The 23,406-nt window shown below is 44.1% G+C and overlaps 1 protein-coding gene across 1 annotated transcript in view; it reads left to right on the top strand.

Moving 5' to 3' along the window:
• LOC142246771 (uncharacterized) overlaps positions 1-23,406 on the top strand; it is an 82,557-nt gene that overhangs the window by 28,828 nt on the left and 30,323 nt on the right. The window contains exons 2-11 of the mRNA XM_075319822.1: positions 1,426-1,755; positions 2,859-3,158; positions 7,914-8,036; positions 8,302-8,403; positions 10,857-11,174; positions 14,871-15,212; positions 15,756-16,064; positions 17,561-17,896; positions 19,052-19,342; positions 22,436-22,759. Coding sequence (XP_075175937.1) covers positions 1,426-1,755; positions 2,859-3,158; positions 7,914-8,036; positions 8,302-8,403; positions 10,857-11,174; positions 14,871-15,212; positions 15,756-16,064; positions 17,561-17,896; positions 19,052-19,342; positions 22,436-22,759 — 2,775 coding nt within the window. The remainder of the gene's footprint in view (positions 1-1,425; positions 1,756-2,858; positions 3,159-7,913; positions 8,037-8,301; positions 8,404-10,856; positions 11,175-14,870; positions 15,213-15,755; positions 16,065-17,560; positions 17,897-19,051; positions 19,343-22,435; positions 22,760-23,406) is intronic.

The following is a 23,406-nucleotide window of genomic DNA, read 5'->3' as shown; positions in this document are numbered from 1 at the left end:
ATATCATTAGGAGCTGTCACATGTACTAACCTGCCTAGCGACGTCGCTGTGGCCGGCGAACAGACTCCTTTCTAAGGAAGCGGTTCATGCGGCGTCACAAAGCGGCCGCCCAATAGAAGCGGAGGGGCGGAGATGAGCGGCCATAACATCCCGCCCACCTCCTTCCTTCCTCATTGCCGGCGGCCGCAGGTAACCTGCAGTTCATCGTTCCCGAGGTGTCACACATAGCAATGTGTGCTGCCTCGGGAACGACGAACAACCTGCGTTCTCAACAAGCAACGTTTTTTTGAAAATGAACGACGTGTCAACGATCAACGATAAGGTGAGTATTTTTGATCGTTAACGGCCGTTCATTGGTGTCACACGACGTCGCTAACGATGCCGGATGTGCGTCACGGAATCCGTGACCCCGGCGATATATCGTTAGATACGTCGCTGCGTGTGATGGGGCCTTTACACCTGTGAGATACATATGAAATAGACTCCAAAAGTGTACAGAAGGAGTAAAATGGATATATTCCACAGGGAAGCTGAGCTAACCACAAAATAGAATGGAATAAAAATGCAGAAAATTGGAATAAGATCCTGAAAGACTTAACCTTCAAGTGTCATATAAGAAATATTAAATAAGGCCTAAAGGGGCCTAAAATCATCCATCAATATAATAAAAACGGAAAAAGTCCCTGCAGGATTGGTATAACGCACCCATATAGGAAGTTCATGCCTGGTGTAAGCAGATAAAGTGTGCCCCTACGCGTCTCGCAGAAAGCTTTATGAGGGGGAATGTGTTGTTATAAAGTGTTGCCTGTAGGGTAATTGTCGCACTAAAAGGAGAAATTCCTCTTCATCCTCCATGTTTCACTAAAGCCCCAGTTCCATTTACCGAAAATCGTCCCCAAAGCACAATGCTATCCCCACCATGACTCACTGTGGGGATGGTGATCTTTTGGTGAAGCACAGTGTTGGTTTTGCAACAAATATATCTTTTAAAATTATGGCCAAAATGTACACCCTTCACCATAAACACATGTTCTCACATGCCATGCTTTAGCAGACTTGATGTAGGTTTTACCAAAACATGGCCAGGCTTAAATGTTTTTCTCTGTAAGAAAAGGCTTTCACCTTGCCATTCTACTTTACAGACCAGACATATGAAGAATACAGGATATTGTTGTTACATGCAGTACAACAAGTACTCGGCAGAATTTCATGCAGCTCCTTTAATGTTCCTGTAGGCCTCTATTTAGCTTCCAGGACCAATTTTCTTTTTGCATCTCCATCAACACTTTGAGGGACATTCAGTTCAGGGTAGTGTCTTAAGTTGTGTTAAATTTAAGCTACTTCTTGATGGTGGTGTAAATGTATATGCCAATAAAATCTTCTGTTGCTGGGTCATTAACTGTATGTCTCCCCTCTACTCTACAGTTGCCTGTCTGAAGCTGTTTGTCCCACAGACTCATAAAGCCAGGTTGGGGGAAAATGTGCAGATACCGTGCTCATTTTCTGTGGATAAATCTCCGGTTGACCGTTCATTGCTGAAGATAATTTGGTATTTTCAAGGAAAACAGGTCCTAAGTGTTGAAGACAAGTCAAAAGAGACAATAGATCCTAGATTGTCCTACGTAGACAAAGCCTCAGATGGGAATGCTGATCTGCATATTTCTAACACCTTACTCTCCGATGGTGGACTGTACAAGTGCTCTGTAATATACAGCAACCAAAGAAAAGAGGCGGAAGTCAGGCTGGACATTCAAGGTAAGGACCAACAGATTTAATAAAAATTCAATAATGTAGCTGTAGGGGGAAGAGTCTCCCAAAATATCATTTGTTCTGCATATATATATATACACACACACACACACATGTATATATTAGGCCCGTTTCACACGTCAGTGAAAAACACAGACGTTCTTCACTGACGTGCAAAACACGCACATGCCCTCTGTGTTCCGTGCATAGTACACGTGGGTTGTTCATGTGCAATCCGTGATACGTGATCCATTTGTCATGATTGCACATGGACGTATGCTCACCTGTCCCATTCCTGCTCTCCATGGTGCTGAACTCCTCGGCCCTGCAGCATTGGCCCACTGCTGTCTGCAGCAACGTCCGGGTCGGCTCTAGCTGCATTCATAAATATTCATGAGCCGGGCAGGAAGCTGCATAGAGCGGGGGCTGCACAGAGTGTCGCTGGAGAAGGTGAGTTGAAAATGTTTATTATTTTAAATGTTCGTGTATTTCTGGTACGTGTTTCATGGATCACACTATAGTGTGGTCCGTGAAACATCAGTGATGCCAGAAAAAAATTAACATGTCTCCGTGCGGCAATCACGGACATGCGTGTACACCGCACGGAGACACGGTTAGTGAAAATTCACTGATGTGTGCGCAGACCCTCAGTAGACCCTGTCTGTTGGCGGTGTAGCGGAACAGATGGTACTTTTCTTTACATCTTCTGGGATTGTGATGTGTTGCGGCCCTTCTGGACAAGAGTAAATCAAATTATCCGTAAGTAATGATCCCCTTGTACAAATGTTCTCTATTAAAAGTTTTGATTATGGGGCTCGCTCGTGTGTCCCTCTTAACTGGAGGAAGTCCACCTGTCCCCCTGTGTCACGCTAGATCTCGAGGGTGACAGGTGGACAAGTTTTAAAAATATTTTTTAAAATAATTAAGAAAAAACAACTAAAAATTCAAATTACATTCTGTTCATCCAAATAAAAATAAAAATATTTTACGAAAAGAAAGCTCATACACAACTCGGTTGGGGAGATTTTATGAGATACAGATCATTTCTTACATTGCAACAAATACATGTAATTCTCTGTAATATGTTTTTTATGTTTCTTTTGTTTTAGCTTCTCCACAGGTGACAATAACAGATAATACCGTTGTTCTGAATGCAGAGAGCATCCTGCGCTGCTCCGCCACTGGATTCTACCCGGTGGACATTGATATTAAATGGTTCAGAGGCTCAGAGAGGTTGAGTGATGTTACCGAGGACCTGCCCCTGAGGAACCAAGATGGACTGTATAGTGTGAACAGCACAGTGACCATCACACCCACTGAGGAGGACAGAAAGCAAAACTTCTCATGTAGAGTCCAACATGAATCTCTACAGCAACCTCACCAGGAAACATTTCAGCTTTTATATGGAGGTAACCAAATATGATGAAAATGGTGACTGCTGCATTTGTATTGTATTTTAAATTAAAATGAATTGATAAAACAATTGACAGGATACTAAAGTAAATTATATAAAAAAAAACAACCTGGCCTAGAAAAAAGAGTGCACAAATGTATCACATATTAGTCTAATGCGTAATTTCAATTTTGGGGGAAAAAAAAGAACACAAATCAATCAAAATGATCAAAAAACAAGACCGGCAGTCAGTGGTCAACAGGTAAGGATGAGCGAAGGAGAATGATTAAAAAATGGGGAAAAATGCTAGACAAAGAGTAGATCCATGGGATAGTTTCCTAAGAGATTCCATCTTGAAGTATCTCATGAAGAATAACCTCATAACCCAGTGTCAACATGGGTTTATGATGGATTGGTCCTGTCAAACTAATCTGATCAGCGTCTATGAGGAGGTAAATTCCAGACTGGACCAGGGAAATGCAGTGGATGTTGTCTATATGGATTTTTCAAAGGTGTTTGATACAGAACCACACAAAAGGTTGGTACATAAAATGATAGTAATGGGAATAGGGGAAAATATGTGCGTGCAACTGGGTAAAGAACTGGCTCAGTGATAGAAAACAAAGGGTGGTTATTAATGGAACGCACTCAGCCTGGCTCACAGTTAATATTGTGTACCACATGGATCAGTATTGGGCCCTCTTCTTTTTAACATATGTATTAATGACCTTGTAGGGGGTATTGAGAGTAGAATTTCAATATTTGCAGATGATACTAGACTAAGCAAGGTAATTAATACACAGGAGGATAATTTAATATTGCAGAAGGATTTATGTAAGCTGGAGCCTTGGGCTGAGAAATGGCGATTAAACATTAATGTGGATAAATATAAGGGCATGCACTTGGGCAGAGGAAATAGAATGTATAAATATGTAGTCAATTATAAAACACTGGGTAAAACTGTCACTGATAAAGTCTTGGGTGTATGGGTGGATGGCAAACTCAACTTTACTGATCAGTGTCAGGGAGCTGCTGCCAAGGCTAATAAAATATTGGGATGCATTAAAAGAGGAATAGATGGTCATGAGAACATAGTTTTACCCCTATACAAGTCAATAGTGTGACCACACTTAGAATACTGTGTACAATTTTGGTCTATGGTGTATAAAAAGGACATAGCTAAACTAAAGTGGGTGCAGAGAAGACCAACAATGGTTATTAAAGGAATGGCTGTACCAAGACAGGTTATTAAACTTGGGGTTACTTAGTTTGGAAAAACGAAGGCTTAGGGGCGATCTTATTACAATATGTACAAATATATGAGAGGACAGTACAGAGAGCTCTCTAATGATCTTTTTACACCTAGGCCTGCAACAGGGACAAGGGAGCATCCACTATGGTTAGAGGAAAGAAGGTTTAATCATAATCATAGATGCAGATTCTTTACTGTAAGAGCAGTGTGACTATGGAACTCTTTTCCACATAATGTTGTAATGGTTGATTCCTTACTAAAATTTAAGAGGGGCCTGGATGATTTTCTGGAAAAATATATCATTACTGGTTATGTGCACTAGATTCTGTGATGGACGATAAATCGGGGAACTCGTCTGATTGCTGTATGTGGAGTCGGGAAGGAATTTTTTTTTCCCCTTAATGTGTCTACCACATGGGTCTTTTTGCCTTCATTTGGAGCAACATGTTAGGTTAGGTCATGGGTTGAACATGATGGACTTAAGTCTACCTTCAACCTTAAACACTATAAAATTATCCATGGGATAGCTACTTTAGATAAGAAAGTACAGTTAAGCCATGGGATCAATCTTGTTGAAATGTATCTAAGGAACCAGATGAGATGCAAATTAATTTATGTTAAACATATACCAAGAAACTCTACTTTTAACCTCTGTACATTCACTATCATCTGTTTGGTAGTCAAAAAGTTATTGGAGACAATCACACCAATGTGACAATAACACCAATAGTGTGAAATCAGCGCAGAGGCTGCAGCAATAACAGGTATTATTAGCTTTTATGTTTGTAATTCCCTGTTTGAGAATAATATTCAAATTCATATTTATTTATCTGTTCAAGGGTGATTAAAAAAGTTATCCCCTATCTTTGCTAATTGTTGCTGGAATCCAAGTGATCCGAAATTGGGGCTCTGGAAGCCGATCGGTCCTCTGCAGCCCTTTCCTAATTGTAGTGTATGTGCGTACAAAGAATAATTGGAGCAGATGTCAAACCTCTGTTGCATTCAAGCCTTGCAGAGTCCCATTCTCAGGATTGCTAGGGGTCCCAGTGGTTTGACCTTCAGCAATTATATTGGCAATAACCCTTTACATTTTTTAGCAAACAATAGCAGGGAGGAAGTAAAGGGAGGCAGGAATTCTAGTTATTATATTAAGGATGTCATAAGCACAAAATTAAGCTACCAAAAACAGCATTCTATTTTATGTAATTGTCACGAACCACCGGGGGGGTCACTCAGAAATCCCCCGCGCTGGCTACCAGTACGTCACAATCGGGGGGTAACAAGTGGGGGTCACCCCTCCTTTATACCTCCCGACCGACAGACAGAGCACGTGACGCGCTCTCTAGCGCCCCTCTTATAGTCAGGCCAATTATGGAATTGCCCGACAATAAGCAAGGAGGCCGCTATACTACTTATGCCGATTATTGAAGGGTCCCCGGTGAGAGTAGGGTATATATTCCCCCGACCTCCGCGGGCGGAATATATAAAACCTCCCCGAATCTCACTGGCCTCCCCACAATAATCCTTGGCACAACTCGCTGCCACCAACCGCTTCACGGTAACTATTAGCCGAACACACAGACGTGGGATTCAAGATCGAGATAACAGAACAGCCCAAGATTAATTATATAATTTAATCAGCCTAAAGCACACTAGAAACTACAATATATACAATAGGGAATCTACAGAATATACACATGTCAGAGTACAGTTACAATCAAAGCATGGGTTACAAACAGGCATACACAGTTCCAGCAGTTACCTTGTGCGTCTGGCCACAGGGGGGCGCTGTAGACCAGGTTTCCAGGAACTCCCTCACAGGTCTTTCCCAACCAGGCCCCCGAGCAGAAGAACACTGGAAAATGGCCGAAGTAGGGTTATCAACCTGGGCAAATCCAGGTCCCCTCCTACCTTAGTGACCTCAGAGGGAGCACTGCTCCACCCCTGGCTGGAGTTATGGACAAAATCCACAACATGGAATATGGCCATAACTTGGCCTGGGAGCGTCGTAGGCGGACGCCGACGCTCTCATTGTGACAGCTATGAATTTAGCTACAGAACGAGAGGACTCATGACTTGTCTACTAGTTCCCCATTGGCTGATATCACGCCTGGGGTATTTCCCCAGGTCCTGCTCCCATAAAAAGGGTGTGCCAGCATCGTCCGCATGCGGAGACACCATTTTTATGGTTGCCATATTTATCGGAAATATGGCTTGCGAGATATGAACCATTTTTTACTGGAGTCGTCCTGTCTGGATACTTCCAAGCTTGCTAACTAGATAGCAGCCCCTACTACAGGGTCACGGCAGGGAGTCATCCTGTGTCCATTGTTCCCACATCACCTAATCTCCATATCACAGGAGATGGCCATGGGATGTGTTGCTAGGATGTGACACCTTCACAGATGCTGGACATCTGAGAACAAGAAGGGAGGGGGGGCACTGCCATGGAGTGATGAGAGCGATTATGACTGGAAGTCATAATTCATCTTCATATCCCAGGGTTTGCCTCACAGTAATGATCAGAAGTTTTCATTTACGAAGTTTACAAAAAGCATGGATCACTATTTGCAAACACATATATTATGCCATGTCTTTACATAACCTGCAAAGTACAAAACCTGCAGTGACAATGTGCCCGACACAAGGTAAATGCCTGAACATCACATCTTCTAAAAACGTTTTTGAACTCCTCGTTGTGATTGTGAAATCATTTAATTTTATATTTGCAGCCATCCCAACCATTCACATCCTTCCTCACACATTTATAAAGAATGTACAACAGCCATTAGTCTGCCTCGTATCAGGATTTTACCCGGAATCCATTGTTGTGAATTGGATTTTGGATGGGACTCCCATGGAGAAAACAGAAAAAAAGAAAATTAACAGCTCAGCCATAAAAAAAAATTGTTTAAAAGAACAGAGAGTCCTCAGTGGTTGATACCTTTTAATGGCTAACTGAAAAGATGGTAATAATTGCAAGCTTTCGAGACTACTCAGGTCTCTTCATCAGGCATGGTATAACACAAAATCTGAAGAGTCACGTATTTATACACAACAGGACTTAGAATAGTGCAGTAAAAAAAAAAAAAAAAAAAGAACAAGTTATATGAAACAGAACTATCTCTATGGCAGGGGGACAAGCTGTTCTAGCCATAAATACTGATGCAGTTCAGTGTGAAAGTTTTATTGTCCTTTGATAAGGGTCTGGTCCAGGGCTGTGACATGCTCGGATGGTCAGAGGAGCACATCTTTTAACTGATGTAAAAAGACATGAATCCATGAGACACATTCATTCCTTCTCTGAATGTGTCAAAGGTCATCATAAGTTTGTACTCCCATAGTCTCCTGTCTCTCTGGGACTTGAAGTTTCCTTTCAATACTTGCAATTATTACCATCTTTTCAGTTAGCCATTAAAAGGTATCAACCACTGAGGACTCTCTGTTCTTTTAAACAATTTTTTTTTATCTCTACTGGCTAACACGGTACAAAGATATATTTTACTTGTATCAGCTCAGCCATGGAAGCCGTCCTTCATCTCACCCCAACGGAGGAGATCTGGGGCAAGGAGGTCTCTTGTGTGGTGGAACACAACACCCTGCTACGGCCAAAGGTGGAGAGCCTGACCGTACTTCAGAAAGGTGAGTACAAATCTGTGAGTACAAAACACTGACCTTAGTAGTGGACAGTTTGCAAAAAGCAAAGTGAACAGATCAAATTACATTTGGGAATTATTATTCGCCAGGAGAGAAAATGTTGTAATTATGTTAAATTCCGAGATTATGAAGTCATATCACCTTACAGAGAGCGCTGGGTGACTGATTTATTATCCCTGAAGAGCCATTGTCATATCATTGCTTCTACTTTATCACATTTTATACATGATCTATTCTTCTTTGGTTTCAGACTCGCAGCGTAATTATCTCTTTGCAATCGTTGCCGTAGTACTATGTGTGCTATTAGCAGGTGGGACCATTTCATTTTATGTCTACAGATACAGACAGAAACGTAAGTAGTTAATATGTATTGAGATATTTTGTTGGGTTATTCTATGTATAGTGCTCAGCATAAATGAGTACACCTCTCACTGAAAAATAATATTTTAATCCATATCTCACTTCACACAAGAACAAATTTATAAATTTTGACAACACTGAGTTTCATAGAACATTTTTGTAGCCCATAAATGAGAAGATGCCGCCATCACTCCGTACTCTTGGTAGATGTGCACTTTTCTAACATAACAATGATCAAAACCACACATCTGCTGCATTTCTAAAGAACAGAGTAAAAGTGATTCAGTGGCTGAGTGTGTCACAGGGTGTGACGGGATCACAAGCAACAGGGGAGCCTAAACTGACCCTGATCTCAAAGACGACGATGTTTGGGCCACTATCCTAACCCTAGCTCCGAACCCTGGTCTAGTGGCCCTCTTCCCTGGACCCAGGAGAGGGCCAGGACATGAGTGATTAACCCCACACAAATAAACAGACGGGGGAAAAACAAAACTCAAACTCACAGCAATCACTCACAGAGGTATAGAAAATACGTGATAACGAGGAAACTAAAGGAAATGAGGAAATAATCAGACAAGAGTATTTCCACAACACACAAAACAGCACACAAAAGTTCACCAGCAACTGGATAACACAGTACAAAGACTGGAATTGCATGAAGCTACCACTGGCATGGGAGAACAGACTCCACCATCTTAAAAAGGGCAGAGGTGACTGTGATAGGTAACTCAAGCAGTAATCCACATGCTAGCAGAAATTAACTCCTGCAAGCCCGATTGGTAAAAGCACAGCTGGTCCACGCCCGAGCTTGTCTGAGCAAATCAAAAGCAGCGTTGTGTGGAGAGCCCAATGTGTGAACTTCATCAGAAGTAGTCCTGACACTCAGGGCTGCAAAGTCGGTAAGTCAAACCTCCGACTCCAACTCCGACTCCTCAATTTCCCCGATTCCGGCTCCAACTCCGACTTCGACTCCCTCACTTCTTTTTCTGAACTTCTGTAATACATGAAGTAGTAAAGAAGAGAAAAATGCCAGTGCACTAAATATGAGGTTTCTAGATAAGTTCCATCTTCAGCCTAGAAATAGAGGCACGGACAGGGTGGGAGCTCACCACACTGAGAAAAAGAAAAGAAACGTTCAGCAAACAACTATGGGGTCCAGGATCCTTTAAAAATGTACTTTTATTCCATGTAGTGAAAATCAAGATAACAGTAAAACTGGCCTAAAATTTTAGCAGTCAAAGGCAAGGCTACGCGTTTTGGTTGTTAAGCCTTCCTTATGATCTCAGACCATGAGGAAGACTTAACAGCTGAAACACGTAGTCCTGAACCCCATAGTTGTTTGCTGGACATTTCTTTCCTTGTTGTTCCATAATACATGGTGTTGTGAATACATTTTCCAGTATGGGGCTCCCTCTTGTGGTCAGTGCTGGCGGTGCACCTGACTTGTGGAATGAGAGCCCCACACCTGTAGAGGACTGGCAATCAGGCTTTTCAGATTGGACTATATAACTGAGCAGTTTTCTCCTGTTACTTGCCGGTGCTCAATGGATATCCTGGGTGTTAAGGACTTTCTGAAACCAGCCCTGCACACTACCAGAACTCCTCTCAGATAAGTGGTCTTGTACCTCTGCTTATTGTTTCCACTTTCTTGTTGTTTTTTATGCTTTGATACTAATGCTTGATTCCTATTTTGTCTGTGTGGAGTTATTGGTGGAATTGGATCATTCCCTGCTGGGAGTGTCTGTATACCCAGCTCCATAATTCTGCAATGTGTTTTGTCATGCTTGGTATTAAATTCAGTCCCTCATCTATATTAGTGTTTTTAGATCCCAGTAACATCAGAGTACTGATATAGTGGGGGAGAAGCCTAGTGGCCTCAGGGGTTTTCCATATCAGGCATGCTGGTATTTATTAGGTTGTTTACGGCTGCGGCTCCTTCCTATTCTTTCCTATAAAGATAGTGTGGGTCTCACCTTTGCTGAATCTGTTTTTCTAGCTTTGTATTGTGTTTTCCGATATCACCGTAGTCTTTACATGTGGGGGGTTATCTATATCTTTGGGGATTGTTCCGAGGCAGATTAGCTTTCTTATATCTCTATCTGTAAGAATATTTAGTTCTCAGGCTGTGTCGAGACGACTAGGTCATCGTAGACTCGTCCCACAGCTACTTCTAGATGTGTGGCAGGATTAGGTCTGCAGTCCGTTAAGGTTCCAGCCACTCTGTTACTTTTTGGGATTCCACATTTTTTGATCCTCCTCGGTCTCTGAATCATAACAACATGGGTTCCAAAGTAGAATTTCCTCAATACATTGTCATTATTGATATTTTTTAACAATTTTACAGTAATTGGTTATTTCTAATGCCATCCTTTAATTGATTCCAAATGTTTATGTCCATATTCAATTCTCTGCAAATATAACTAGGACTTTTTCTTGTTGTTTCAGGTCATCCAAAGCTGAGGAACATCACCCCCTCTGCAGACGGCAGCTTCAGTCTGAATGTGGATCATTTCTATCCTGAGGAAATCTTAGTAACTTGGGAAATCTTTCAACCTCCTTCTAGTAGAACCTCACAGACCCTGCAATCTATAGACCTCATGCAAGAAAACCAGGATGGCACCTATAATGTGATCAGCACCACAGAAAGCCTCAGAGGAAAAGTGGATGAAAGCGAGAAATATTCCCTGTGTGCTGCGGTAACACACAGAAAACTGAGGCATCCGTCCTACCGAGAATGGACTAATCAGCACAAGGACAACACAAGTATGTAACGTGATACATGAGGCTGTTCTCATTGTTACGACCAATGTTACTTGAAGACTATGTGTAACATACAATACTAAAAAACCCAAGTATTAAATATGGCAAAAAGATAAAAAGCAGCATAACAAAATCAAATGGGGGAATTATGTAATAAAATCATAGCAAAACTTCAACTAATCATGTTATATTATGCAGATTAAAAAGGAAAACGATGCCGAAAAAGTAGCAAAAAAACAGCATGTGGAAAATTAAGTCGTGACTCAGCTTACACCACTCAGCCAATATTTCTGTTAACCCCCTTTTTTATTACTAGGATTGTTTTTTATATATTAGAAGTGTTTCAGCTCCAAAAACTCAGCAAATAGTCTCAGTGTGAACACATTCTTAGGCAATGTGCAGTTTTTTTGAAAATTAAATTTTTTTTTAAGTTTTTCAAGCAGAAACTGCTTCAGGAAATGCTCCTTCTTCGGGTTCGTTCACACGACAGTATTTTCTGTCCAAGTGTGCAGCACAAACAACCATTTTATTTTTCCATACTCCCCATTTTGTTATCTAATGTGTAATGCTGGTGGCCACCCTGGTTGAGGATTATTTCAGTGTCCCTGGACATTATAGAAAAATAGAGATCCTTTCTGGGTGTGTGCTTTTACCTTAGCGATTTGCCACTGCAGACCGCATACTGCTGCTTGACCTGGCAGCCAGGACCCAATGAAGTAGAGATGAATGAGTTCAAAAATAGACTTTCTTTTACTAACCAAACTGGTGAAAGGTATATACATTAGATAGCTGGCATGACACTTTAAGAATACATCTTGTTTGCACAATCCAGAGGCAGGAGCTTCACAGCTGCACCTGACGGTACATTTTTTCCATTACATGTTACAATCAACAGTCAGATCACAATGGGAACCTCCATCTTTCCTTGAGTAGGACACATGCCCTAAGGTGGGTGGCCACGAACAATCACAACTATTTCTATTAACTATAACTATTACTCAAATTCCAATTAATGTGGACCACATGCCCCTTGGTGTGCTGCTGCATCTTCAAATCCATGTAGAAGAACTAGTCCCACCTGGTCATCTTCTCCTCTATAGCCCTCAGGTCAGGCTACACTTTCACTTCATATCTAGTACAGATAACGTTTGCTGTAGGCCCCAGTCTTCCTTATAACTCTCAGGTCGGGCTACACTCCAATTATCTAGTATAGATAACATTTGCTGTAGGCCCCAGTCTTCCATATGATCCTCAAGTCAGGGTACACTTCCACTTCTTATCTAGGTGAGATAACGTTTGCTGTAGACCCCAGTCTTTCTTCTGATCCTCAGGTAGGACTACTCTTCCACTTCTTATCTATTATAGATAACACTTGCTGTAGGCCCCAATCTTCCTTATGACCCTCGGGTCGGCTACACTTCCACTTCTTATCTAGTAGAGGTAAGGCCGGTTTCACATTTGCGTCGTTTTGATGGAAACTGAATCCCGCACAGATGCAGTACAGTTCATATATTTACAGTGGAAGCGCGACACCATGTGGACACATGCGGTAGTGTATGAAGCACACAACCCGCATGGTGTCGCCCTTCCAGTGTAAATAAATTAACTGTACTGCACCTGTGCTGGATTCCGTTTCCGTCAAAACGACGCAAATGTGAAACCGGCCTAACACTTTCTGTAGGCCACAGTCTTTCTTATGACCCTCAGGTTGGGCTTCACTCCACTTCTTATCTAGCATAGATAACATTTACTGTAGGGCCCACTTGCTTGAGATAAGGATCCTTCTGCCATGTGATACTTAAGGTACCGTCACACTAAAGCTGGGTTTACACGCTGCAACATCGCAAAGGACATCGCTATAACGTCACCGGTTTTGTGACGTAACAGCGACCTCCCTAAGTCTCTGCTAAGTCGCTGGTGAGCTGTCAAACAGGCAAACCTGGCCAACAACGCAACAGCGATCCGGACCTGCAGAGCGACCTAGCTGGTTGTTGGGGACGTTGATAAGCAGCCTTTTGAAAGGGACGTTGCTAACAAAGTCGCTGCAAAGTCTTTCACACGCTGAAACTTTCCAGCGATGCATGCTGCACAGCTGGAAACAAAGGACCTAGGAATGGTCCTGAACGATTTGTAACGATTACAACTTCACAGCAGGGGCCAGGTCGCTGATAGGTTTCACACACTGCAACATCGCAAACAACATCGCTATTGCGTCACAAAACCGGTGACGTTACAGCGATGTCGTTTGAGATGTTGCAGTGTGTAAACCCAGCTTAAGCGACGCTCCAGCGATCCCACCAGCAACCTGACCTGGCAGGGATCGCTGGAGCGTCGCTACAAGGGTTGCTGGTGAGCTGTCACACAGGCAGATCTCACCAGCAACCAGTGACCAGCCCCCAGCCAGCAGCGACGCGTGGAAGCGATGCTGCGCTTGGTAACTAAGGTAAATATCGGGTAACCAACCCGATATTTACCTTGGTTACCAGCGCACACCACTTAGCGCTGGCTCCCTGCACTCCTAGCCAGAGTACACATTGGGTTAATTACCCGATGTGTAGTCTGGCTATATGTGCAGGTAGCAGGGAGCCGGCACTGACAGCGTGAGAGCAGCGGACGCTGGTAACGAAGGTAAATATCGGGTAACCAAGGAAAGGGCTTCTTGGTTACCCGATATTTACATTGGTTACCAGCCTCCGCAGAAGCCGGCTCCCTGCTCACTGCACATTCAGTTGTTGCTCTGTCGCTGTCACACACAGCGATGTGTGCTTCACAGCAGGAGAGCAACAACTAAAAAATGGTCCAGGACATTCGGCAACAACCAACAACCTCACAGCAGGGGCCAGCTCGTTGCTGGATGTCACACACAGCAACATCGCTAGCAAGTCGTGCCTCAGCAGCGATGTTGCTAGCGATGTTGCTTAGTGTGACGTGGCCATTATTCACCATAGAACTTGCTATCCCTGTGTGTTCTTCCTTCTTCACATACAACACCCTGAAAACAATGCTGGCCTGTGAACAATAGGAACGTAGGTCCTTTCCTTTTCTGGGCTTTCCAGTAACTGCCTAGGCATTTCCTTTGCCCACATAACTCCTCCTGCCATGGGCGAATAATTAACCCTGTTTACTGGCTGAGTGCTGCAGGCCACAAATTAGGTAAAGCCACATATAAAACATGACAATGCCTTATATCACTATAAGATCCTCAGGAGGACTGTCCTCAGCTCCTCCACTCCTTTACAAATGCATAACACAATGCGAAGTTGTTGATTCATTCTCTTTCAAATTCACGATCTTATTTTTTAATGTAATAGAAATAATATCAAAATTATGCAAATAAAATAAATTATGGTAAATATTTCCTACATAGACTGAAATTATCCGTAAGAACTGACATCTGAACCCAAAGAGTCAACCTCTACATGGAGTGCTGCAAACATTCAGCAGTAAGCTCCCAAATATTGGCAAGTGCGGGGGCAATCAGCGCATTACCGTATCTGTTAGGTCTAGGAAAAGGATTTGGTTCAGAAAAACTGAGCTATGACAGCAATAAGAATATTGGACCTTATTAAAACATACATCTTCACCTTTGCATTATTTAATCTGTATTATTACAGGCACTTTAGCTGACACACACTTTTTGTGCATAAACATGAGGTTATAGGGCTGGCTGATAGTTTTGTATGTTTAATCTTCCTGTAGGTTTTCAGTCTCCTCCAGAACTGGGGGAAATCCTCGCACCGAGTCTGATGCTGAGCAGCCCGGCACAGCTCCAGTGCACAATCTCACGCTTTTACCCCGATCATCTGACTGTGAAATGGGTAAAGAAAGTGAAGGGCAATGAGGAAATAATCAAGACGTGTGAGAAATACAAGATAACGCCCCACAGATCCCTGGAGCAGCGAGATAAGACATTTACCTGTACAGCGGGTCTAACGCTCACCCCAACACTGGAGGACCAAGGCTCAGAGATCATCTGTAGAGTTACACATCCCGGCCTTGAGCGGCCGGCGGAGAGGAGCACGGGACAGCTACAAGTCAGGGGTAAGGCCAGGAGTGCGTGTGATCCCGGCCCCCGAGTAACATCCACCCACTAACCACCTACACCCCCTGATAATCTGCACCTCTGATCATCTGTATCCCCTGATCATCCACACCCCCTGATCAGCCACACCCTCCGATCATCCGCACTCCCTAGTCATCCGCATCCCCTGATCATCTGCACCCCCTAATCTTCTACATCCCCTGATTATCTGCACCCCTGATTATCCAAACCCCCTCATTATCCGCACCCCCTGATTATCCACACCCTCTGATCATCCGCACCCCCGATCATCTGGACTCCTGATCATCCAGTGCTGATGTCTATATCCATGTCATACAATGAAGGATCTGCGCTGCAGTCACAGGCTGCCAAGAACTAAAATTTTACATCATTGGTACCCAGTAATGGGATTGTCCATTGTACACAAGATGACAATTTAGTACATACAAATATATATGATGCAAAAGTCCATATTGTAGACCCTGAAATCATCTACACATATTCTGTGTATTACAGATGTATTCTCTATTTCTCTCTTCCAGTAAAGCCAACATCTGAGCGTCCCATCCAGCTCGTCTCCATCACTGACTTCAGAGATGTGACCGCAGCTTTATCACTTCTAAACTTTTATCCCAAAGACATAAAGATCATATGGAGCTGTGGCCGATCCCAGGAGAAGAAGCCATCAGAGGAGAAAACCACCGATAATCCTGATGGCACCTTCTCCATTAATACAAAGTGTAACATCCCGGGGGAGATCTTTAACCAAAAAGATTGGAAAATAAAAGTGACCTGGAAACACGAAACAATGGACAAGGAAGAAATTCGAGAGATGTGTGTAGGGAAGAACGGTGAGACGACGATCCAGTGTAACGCCTGCACATATGTTAATGCTCATTTTGACAAGTCTGTGTTAGAAATAATATTAGAAATTAGGAGGGATCCTTGTTTCCAGGTCTTATAGAAGAGCGTTAAATCCTTTTTCATATCACTATGTTGTTGGGGCTTGACACATTTTGGAAATAATCAAATTGTATTGTCTCAGAAACATAACCACTGCCATTCAAGTGAATGGACAAACATGAGGCCAATACCACCACAGCAGTTCTTACTTACAGCGCATATGACTCACCCCAGGGCTATGAGGTACTCAGTCCCGGGCCTTATATTTACTGGGACAGTTCACTGGGTGGCCGTTGCCTGGTTCCGTGACCCTGGGAGTCGCTTAAAAGGGGTTATGTACAGGGAAATAATAATAAAGGTTTTGTCGTGACGCCACTTGCGGGTTGAGGCTAGGTAGATGGAGCCGCCGCTGCACAGTCTCTCACCACTGGGGCTGATGTTAATGGCAGCCTGGATGTTGGGCCCTTCGCAAGTAGGGCCAGGCCCGAGGGGGTAGGTGATGGAGTTAGGCGTGGAAAGAAGGTAGGCCACACAAGGGATTGCAGTGTAACTGGTTTCTTTACTCACAGCGTTGTTATGGCTTGGAACTCGAAGAAGGCTGGTCCTCACCACTGGTCCCCTTAGTCCCAGTGCCGGTGTGGTGACCTGGTGGCTTCTTTCCCCTGCACCTGTCTCTGGTTGGTGGGTCCCCGTGGCTTGGAGCGTCTGGGGGTCCCCTCCTGGTAGTTTTTCAGTCTTTAGTCCGTACGGCCGGAAGTTTGAACCCTGTAGGGTCGGTGCTCTGTTCCGGTCTCAGGATCTCCCGTCACTGCTGGTGCCACGGAATTTACGGTCGGTGAGGTCCTGGATGGTCCCCTCGCCTTACAGATTTTATCAGGTCTGCCTGGAGCGTTTGCCTGACCTAGGGCTCTGTACCCCGTCGGTGCTATGGTTCCGAGAGTAATCCATCGTACTCCTTCGGCAACCACATGCCAGAGCCTGACAGGTCACTGTTACACACTCCCGTCAGTACGGTTGCGTTCATCTCCTTTCACTTCCACTTAATGACTGTCTGACCCCTCCTCCCTGGTTGTCATCTAGTGGACTGGATCGGCTCCACCCCTAGGTGGCCATCCATTGGGTCCAACCCTAGCCTGTCACCAGTTCTTGGGGAAGGGAAAACAGGGATTATATGTGTGTTTTAGAGTTACTGGCACTGGTCTTCTGGATCCCTGGGGGTAGGTCCTGCATCTTTGACAGGATGCAGTTCCCTGTAGCTCCTGATGACTCAGATGCACTACACATACAGATTAGGGACCCCTATATGATGCCCATAATTCCACATAAGGCACAAGGACGGTGATTCTTGCCATGACAGAACCTCTTTAAAAAAGAACAAGTATGCACTAATTGTTACCATAAATATGTGATAATATTTGTCTAATTATATCATTAATATTTTTAGGTTATCCATGGTGTCCAAAAATTGTGGAGATGTCTCCTCTGATTCTGCAAATGGGCAAACAGACCACAGTCACCTGCAAAATCTTAAAGTTTTTCCCAGATAACTTGACGGTGACCTGGTACAAGAAGACGGGGGGCTCTGTGACACAATGTGGGGGTGACACATACAAAATCTCTTCTGCATCAGAGAAATCAGAGGACAACTCCTACTCCTGCTTGGCTTCATTATCCTTCTTAGCGACATCTCAGCCTGAGGACCCCGAAATTATCTGCAATGTGTCACACCCCAGCCTAAAGGATGCGATAGAACAGAGCACAGGAAAAGCCCTGATGAGAGGTTAGCAGAAGATTTTACACCAAATATAATAATAAAGTAAGGAAAAATCTAATCATCCCTAGCAACATGGAGAATGTGCAGGACGGGCAGATTGTGACGAGTGTTGCTGCCTATTTACAGGTGTCTGTGCACACCACTGCTTTTTCTGGAAGTTACAATGACATTGAATACTATGACTATTAGGGGTACTTTGCACGCTGCGACATCGCTGGCCGATGCTTGTGATGCCGAGCGCGATAGTACCCGCCCCCGTCGCACTACGGCAGCTTCACACGCACTTACCTGCGCTGCGACGTCGCTCTGGCCGGTGACCCACCTCCTTCCTAAGGGGGCGGGTCGTGCGGCGTCACAGCGACGTCACACGGCAGGCGGCCAATAAAAGCGGAGGGGCGGAGATGAGCGTGACGTAAACATCCCGCCCACTTCCTTCCTTCCTCATTGCCAGTGAACGCAGGTAAGGAGATGTTCTTCGCTCCTGCGTTGTCACACACAGCGATGTGTGCTGCCTCAGGAAAGAGGAACAACATGGTATCTCCTATTGGTGCGACATTATGAAAATGTCCGACGATACACAGATCACCGATTTACGACGCTTTTGCGATCGTTTATCGGTGCATCTAGGCTTTACACATTGCGATGTCGTTACCGGCGCCGGATGTGCGTCACTTTCGATTTGACCCCGACGATATCGTAGTAGCGATGTCGCAGCGTGCAAAGTACACCTTACAAGGTTTTCTTGACAGATTATAGCGTAATTTTATAGGATATAAAGACTGAATATGTAGAAAGGTTTGGTCTGGACAGGCACTTTCACAATGAAAAGCCCTTTTCATATAAGATTAGAGATGATAGGATAAAGTTAAAGGAGAAAACGCAAGTTCACGTTCCGGATACTCCATCTTCTTATGTTGGAAGATGCTGTACGGCTGTGGGGGTTTATGGGGCTTCATCTGGAAATGCTGATCCCAAGGTGAGGAGCGCTCACTGACATCTCTGTACTTCACTCATTCAGGGAGCTGCACCGGATGTAGTGCCGCTCACCACCATCACTGCTCCCTGCATCCTCTGCCGAACTGGAGATCAATTGCATGAATTATTTAGTAATAAATCTTTTTTGTTCTGTTCATTATAATATGTCTATTCTTTTCCTCCCAGTGATTCCACAGATGGAGAAGCCGGTGACGTTCACACTCAATAAAGCAGGCAGAGTGCGGTGCTGCATGGGATTAGCAAAGTTTCACCCATCAGATATTAAGATTACCTGGATGTACAAAGAAATTAAACTGATACCTTCCACCAGAAAACTGATACAGACGGACGGTGAACAGACATTTAATGCTACAAGTGAATGTGAAGTTCCCTTGGATCATTTCACCTCCGGAGTGCGAGTGACTTGGGAGCATGAATCAATGACATCTCCTCAGAACCAGGATCTCCGCGTAAAAGGTAAAACCCTGTACACACCAGTAATTAGACGACAGAGTGTGGTAATGGCTTTGTCCGTGTCCCTCATCCCTGCTGCTGAATCTGCTGACCTAACCGGACTAACAGCTCCTCAGTGTCCCTCTTCTCTGCTGCTGACCTAACCTAACAGCTCCTCAGTGTCCCTCTTCCCTGCTTCTGACCTAACCTAACAGCTCCTCAGTGTCTCTCCTCCCTGTTGTTGACTCTGCTGACCTAACCTGACTAACAACTTCTCAGTGTCCCTCCTCCCTTCTGCTGATTTAACCTGACTGACCGCTCCTCATTGTCCCTCGACTGATGACTCTCCACCACAGCTGTCAGTCAGGATGAGAGTATCATATAAATCAAATAGAAAACCGGTCTTAAATGTCGTGCTAAAAACCACAACGCGTAGAACTGTGAAATAAAGGAAATCTCTTTATCTACAGCATCTGTGTTTTTTAGCGCGGCATTTAAAACCGGTTTTCTATTTGATTTATATGATAACCTGCTTTCCGGGGCCGCTGCTAAACCACATAAAAACACTCACATGCGATCATAGGGGGTTGTGACTGGCACAACCCTACCAGGTGAGTGTATCTCTTTCTGTCTCTCTACCCTCATACCAGAAAGCAGTAAAGCTGTGGGAAGAAAGGCGCAAATAGGGTCTTACCCGGTATAACAATGGGAGGTGAATGTAAGAAGGGACACTCACCTGATGTGGTTGTGACAGTCACAACCCCTTTGACAGCATGAAAGTAACGTGGAAGGCAGCAGTCCCGCCAAATCGGAGTAATTTCGGACAGCAGAAGAAAAGCAGGTTTAAAATACCGCGCCAAACCACAGGAGTACAGATGAAGTTAATAGATCTCTTTTCTTTATTTTCACAGGTCTACGCGTTTCAAGGACATATCCGTCCTCTTCCTCAGGACAAATGTATTCTTAAGGTATTCTCTGCATTTGTCCTGAGGAAGAGGACGGATATGTCCTTGAAACGCGTAGACCTGTGAAAATAAAGAAAAGAGATCTATTAACTTCATCTGTACTCCTGTGGTTTGGCGCGGTATTTTAAACCTGCTTTTCTCCTGCTGTCCGAAATTACCCTCATACCGGGTAAGACCCTATTGCGCTTTTCCCCCTTTACAGCTATACAAAGTCAGGATGAGAGGAGAGACACTATGAGACATGACTATGAGACTATGAGACAACAAGAGACACGCTTGTTACTCACTTGCCAAAGGTGGTAAAGTCACAAAATGCCAAGGTATCCACTTGGTATAAACAGTGAAAAAAATTACATAGCTCACAGGGGCTGCAAAAAGAGTGAAAACAAGGGCTTTTATTTATTCTTCCATACACGTCTAAAACTAGTAACGTTTTCACTTTTATGGCCTCATGAGCTCTCACGCTTTAGCTGGACTCACAAAATGCTTTTTATAATATCATGATTATCCAGGCATTCTGACATGGATTTTCAAAGTAAGTACACCAGTCTCATTAGGCTTTATTAGGAATCATTATGAGATCTATTAATGTACACAATTTGGATTATGAAATCTGATGACAGATGCACTTTGCACTTGATTCCTGATGAAGGTCAGTCAGACATTACAAGTTATTTCCTTGAGAGGACTTGATTTTATCTTTTCTCTCTACAGGACGAATACTATTTTTTGTTTGTTGTATTTTTTTGCCATATAAATCATCAGTTATTAAATCATCAGTTCTAGACCCCACTATAGCTTCTCATACTTTGCACTGAAAAGGGGTAATCACCCCAAAACACCATGTCTGCAAACTGAGGTTGTGATCTGGCATAAATCCTAAAGGGGGCTTTACACGCTGAGATATTGTTAATGATTTATCGTAGGGGTCACGGTGTTTGTGACGCACATCCGGCGTTGTTAGCGACATCGCAGCGTGTGACACGTACGAGCGTCCTTCAACGATCGCAAAAGTGGTAAAAATCGTTGGTCTTGGAGAGGTCGTCCAAACACCAAATATCGTTGTCTGGTGAGTAGCGATGTTGTTCCTCGTTCCTGTGGCAGCACACATCGCTATGTGTGACACCGCAGGAGCGACGAACGTCTCCTTACCTCCGTCCACCGGCAATAAGGAAGGAAGGAGGTGGGCGGCATGTTCCAGCCTCTCATCTCCGCCCCTCCTCTGCTATTGGACGGCTACCATGTGACATCACTGTGATGCCGCACGAACCGCCCCCTTAGAAAGGAGGCGGTTTGCCGGCCAGAGCGAAGTCGCAGGGAAGGTAAGTCGGTGTGATGGGTGTTAGCGATGTTGTGCGCCACGGGCTGCGATTTGCTCTTGACGCACAACCGACGTGGGCGGGTACGATCGCTAGCGATATCGGTACCGATATCGCAGCGTGTAAAGTACCCTTAAGTCATATGAAAAGGCTCATTAAAGGGCCACTTTTGATTTTTAGGATTGCTACTTCCAATAGATGACACTAGAGTTCATCTTCTTAAAGTGGGCTTTACACGCTACGATATATCTAACAATATGTCGTCGGGGTCACGTCGTAAGTGACGCACATGCAGCCTCGTTTGATATATCGTAGCGTGTTACAGCTACGAGCGACTGTGATCGAGCAATAATACTCACCTTATCGTTGCTCGTTGACCCGTCGCTCATTTTCTAAAAATCGGACATCCAGTTGTTCATTGTTCCCGAGGCAGCACACATCGCTCCGTGTGACACCCCGGGAACGATGAACACAGCTTACCTGAGTCCCGCCGGCAATGCGGAAGGAAGGAGGTGGGCGGGATGTTTACGTCCTGCTCATCACCGCCCCACCGCTTCGATTGGCCGGCCGCTGTGTGATGTCGCGGTGACGCCGAATGTCCCTCCACCTTCAGGAAGAGGATGTTCGCCGCTCACAGTGAGGTCGTTTGGAAGGTAAGTACGTGTGACGGGGGGTTACAACATTGTGCGACACGGGCAACAAATTGCCCGTGCCGCACAAATGATGGGGGTGGGTGCGATTGCAAATACAATCGCACGATTAATTGTAACGTGTAAAGCAGCCTTAAGCCCTGAAGAGACAATTCTAGTTATTGTTGTGTGATTTATTTCCAGATTTTCCCTGGCGTCCAGTCATTGAAGAAATAGTGAAACCAGTTTTCCTTGTGGACACTGAGGCCACATTACAGTGCAAAATCTCCCAATATTTCCCCAATAATCTCACTGTGACCTGGTACAAGAAGAAGCTGGGAAATCAGGATGAAATAGGGAAAACTACACCCACTGCAGAGAGGCAGCCTGACCGCACGTACATCTGCACCGTCAGCCTAACACTCACACCATCCATAGACGATGATGGAGCAGAGTTCATCTGCAGAGCGCAGCATCCCAGCCTAGAGGAATGCATACAGCAAACGACGGGACCAATACAAGTGTATGGTGAGAACTTGTCTAGGAATAATCAACTAACAACCAGAAATACATAATTAAATAGCAAATATCATTTTTATGTTTTTTTCATAATTTTTTAGCACAAGTGACAATAAAAAAGGATAAAAGTGACGATGTAATATAGTGACAGTCGTGATTCACCCTTAACTGTTCAAATGCTGGAATGAGTCCAGCACATGTGCGGATACAGGGTCTCATAACGGCACTCACTGGACACATTCAGCTCCTGTTCAGCATCTCAGCAGAAACGGAGGCAGCCACAAGGGCCAACTAGAAATATATATTGTAATCACCGCCATCTTACATCTCATACAGAGCGCCTATGGACAATATTTATGATATAGGTAAAGGCACATTATTATTATAATTCACTTTATTATAATTCACTGAAAAGGAAATCAAATGCAAATACATGATCACAGAAGTACTGCAGCCATACTTACCAATACGTGGTGTAAGGTTGCAGCTGGACAAGTCCTGGATAGGGTGTATATGTCACTGAGGTGCTCAGCCTCAGGTAAGACCCGAAAAAGCAGGCTCCAGCACACATAGTGCTGAGAGTTTTGATTTTTTTTATAAAGGGCCCAGATTTTTGGGTTTGGGTTTTAGGAGCCGCTAGAAGAGCAGGGTGGGAC

This window comes from Anomaloglossus baeobatrachus, chromosome 7, assembly GCF_048569485.1.
Source record: "Anomaloglossus baeobatrachus isolate aAnoBae1 chromosome 7, aAnoBae1.hap1, whole genome shotgun sequence".
NCBI classification, from domain to species: domain Eukaryota; kingdom Metazoa; phylum Chordata; class Amphibia; order Anura; family Aromobatidae; genus Anomaloglossus; species Anomaloglossus baeobatrachus.
The sequence above is the reverse complement of the archived record's forward strand: the minus strand, read 5'-3'. Positions and strand labels throughout refer to the sequence as shown.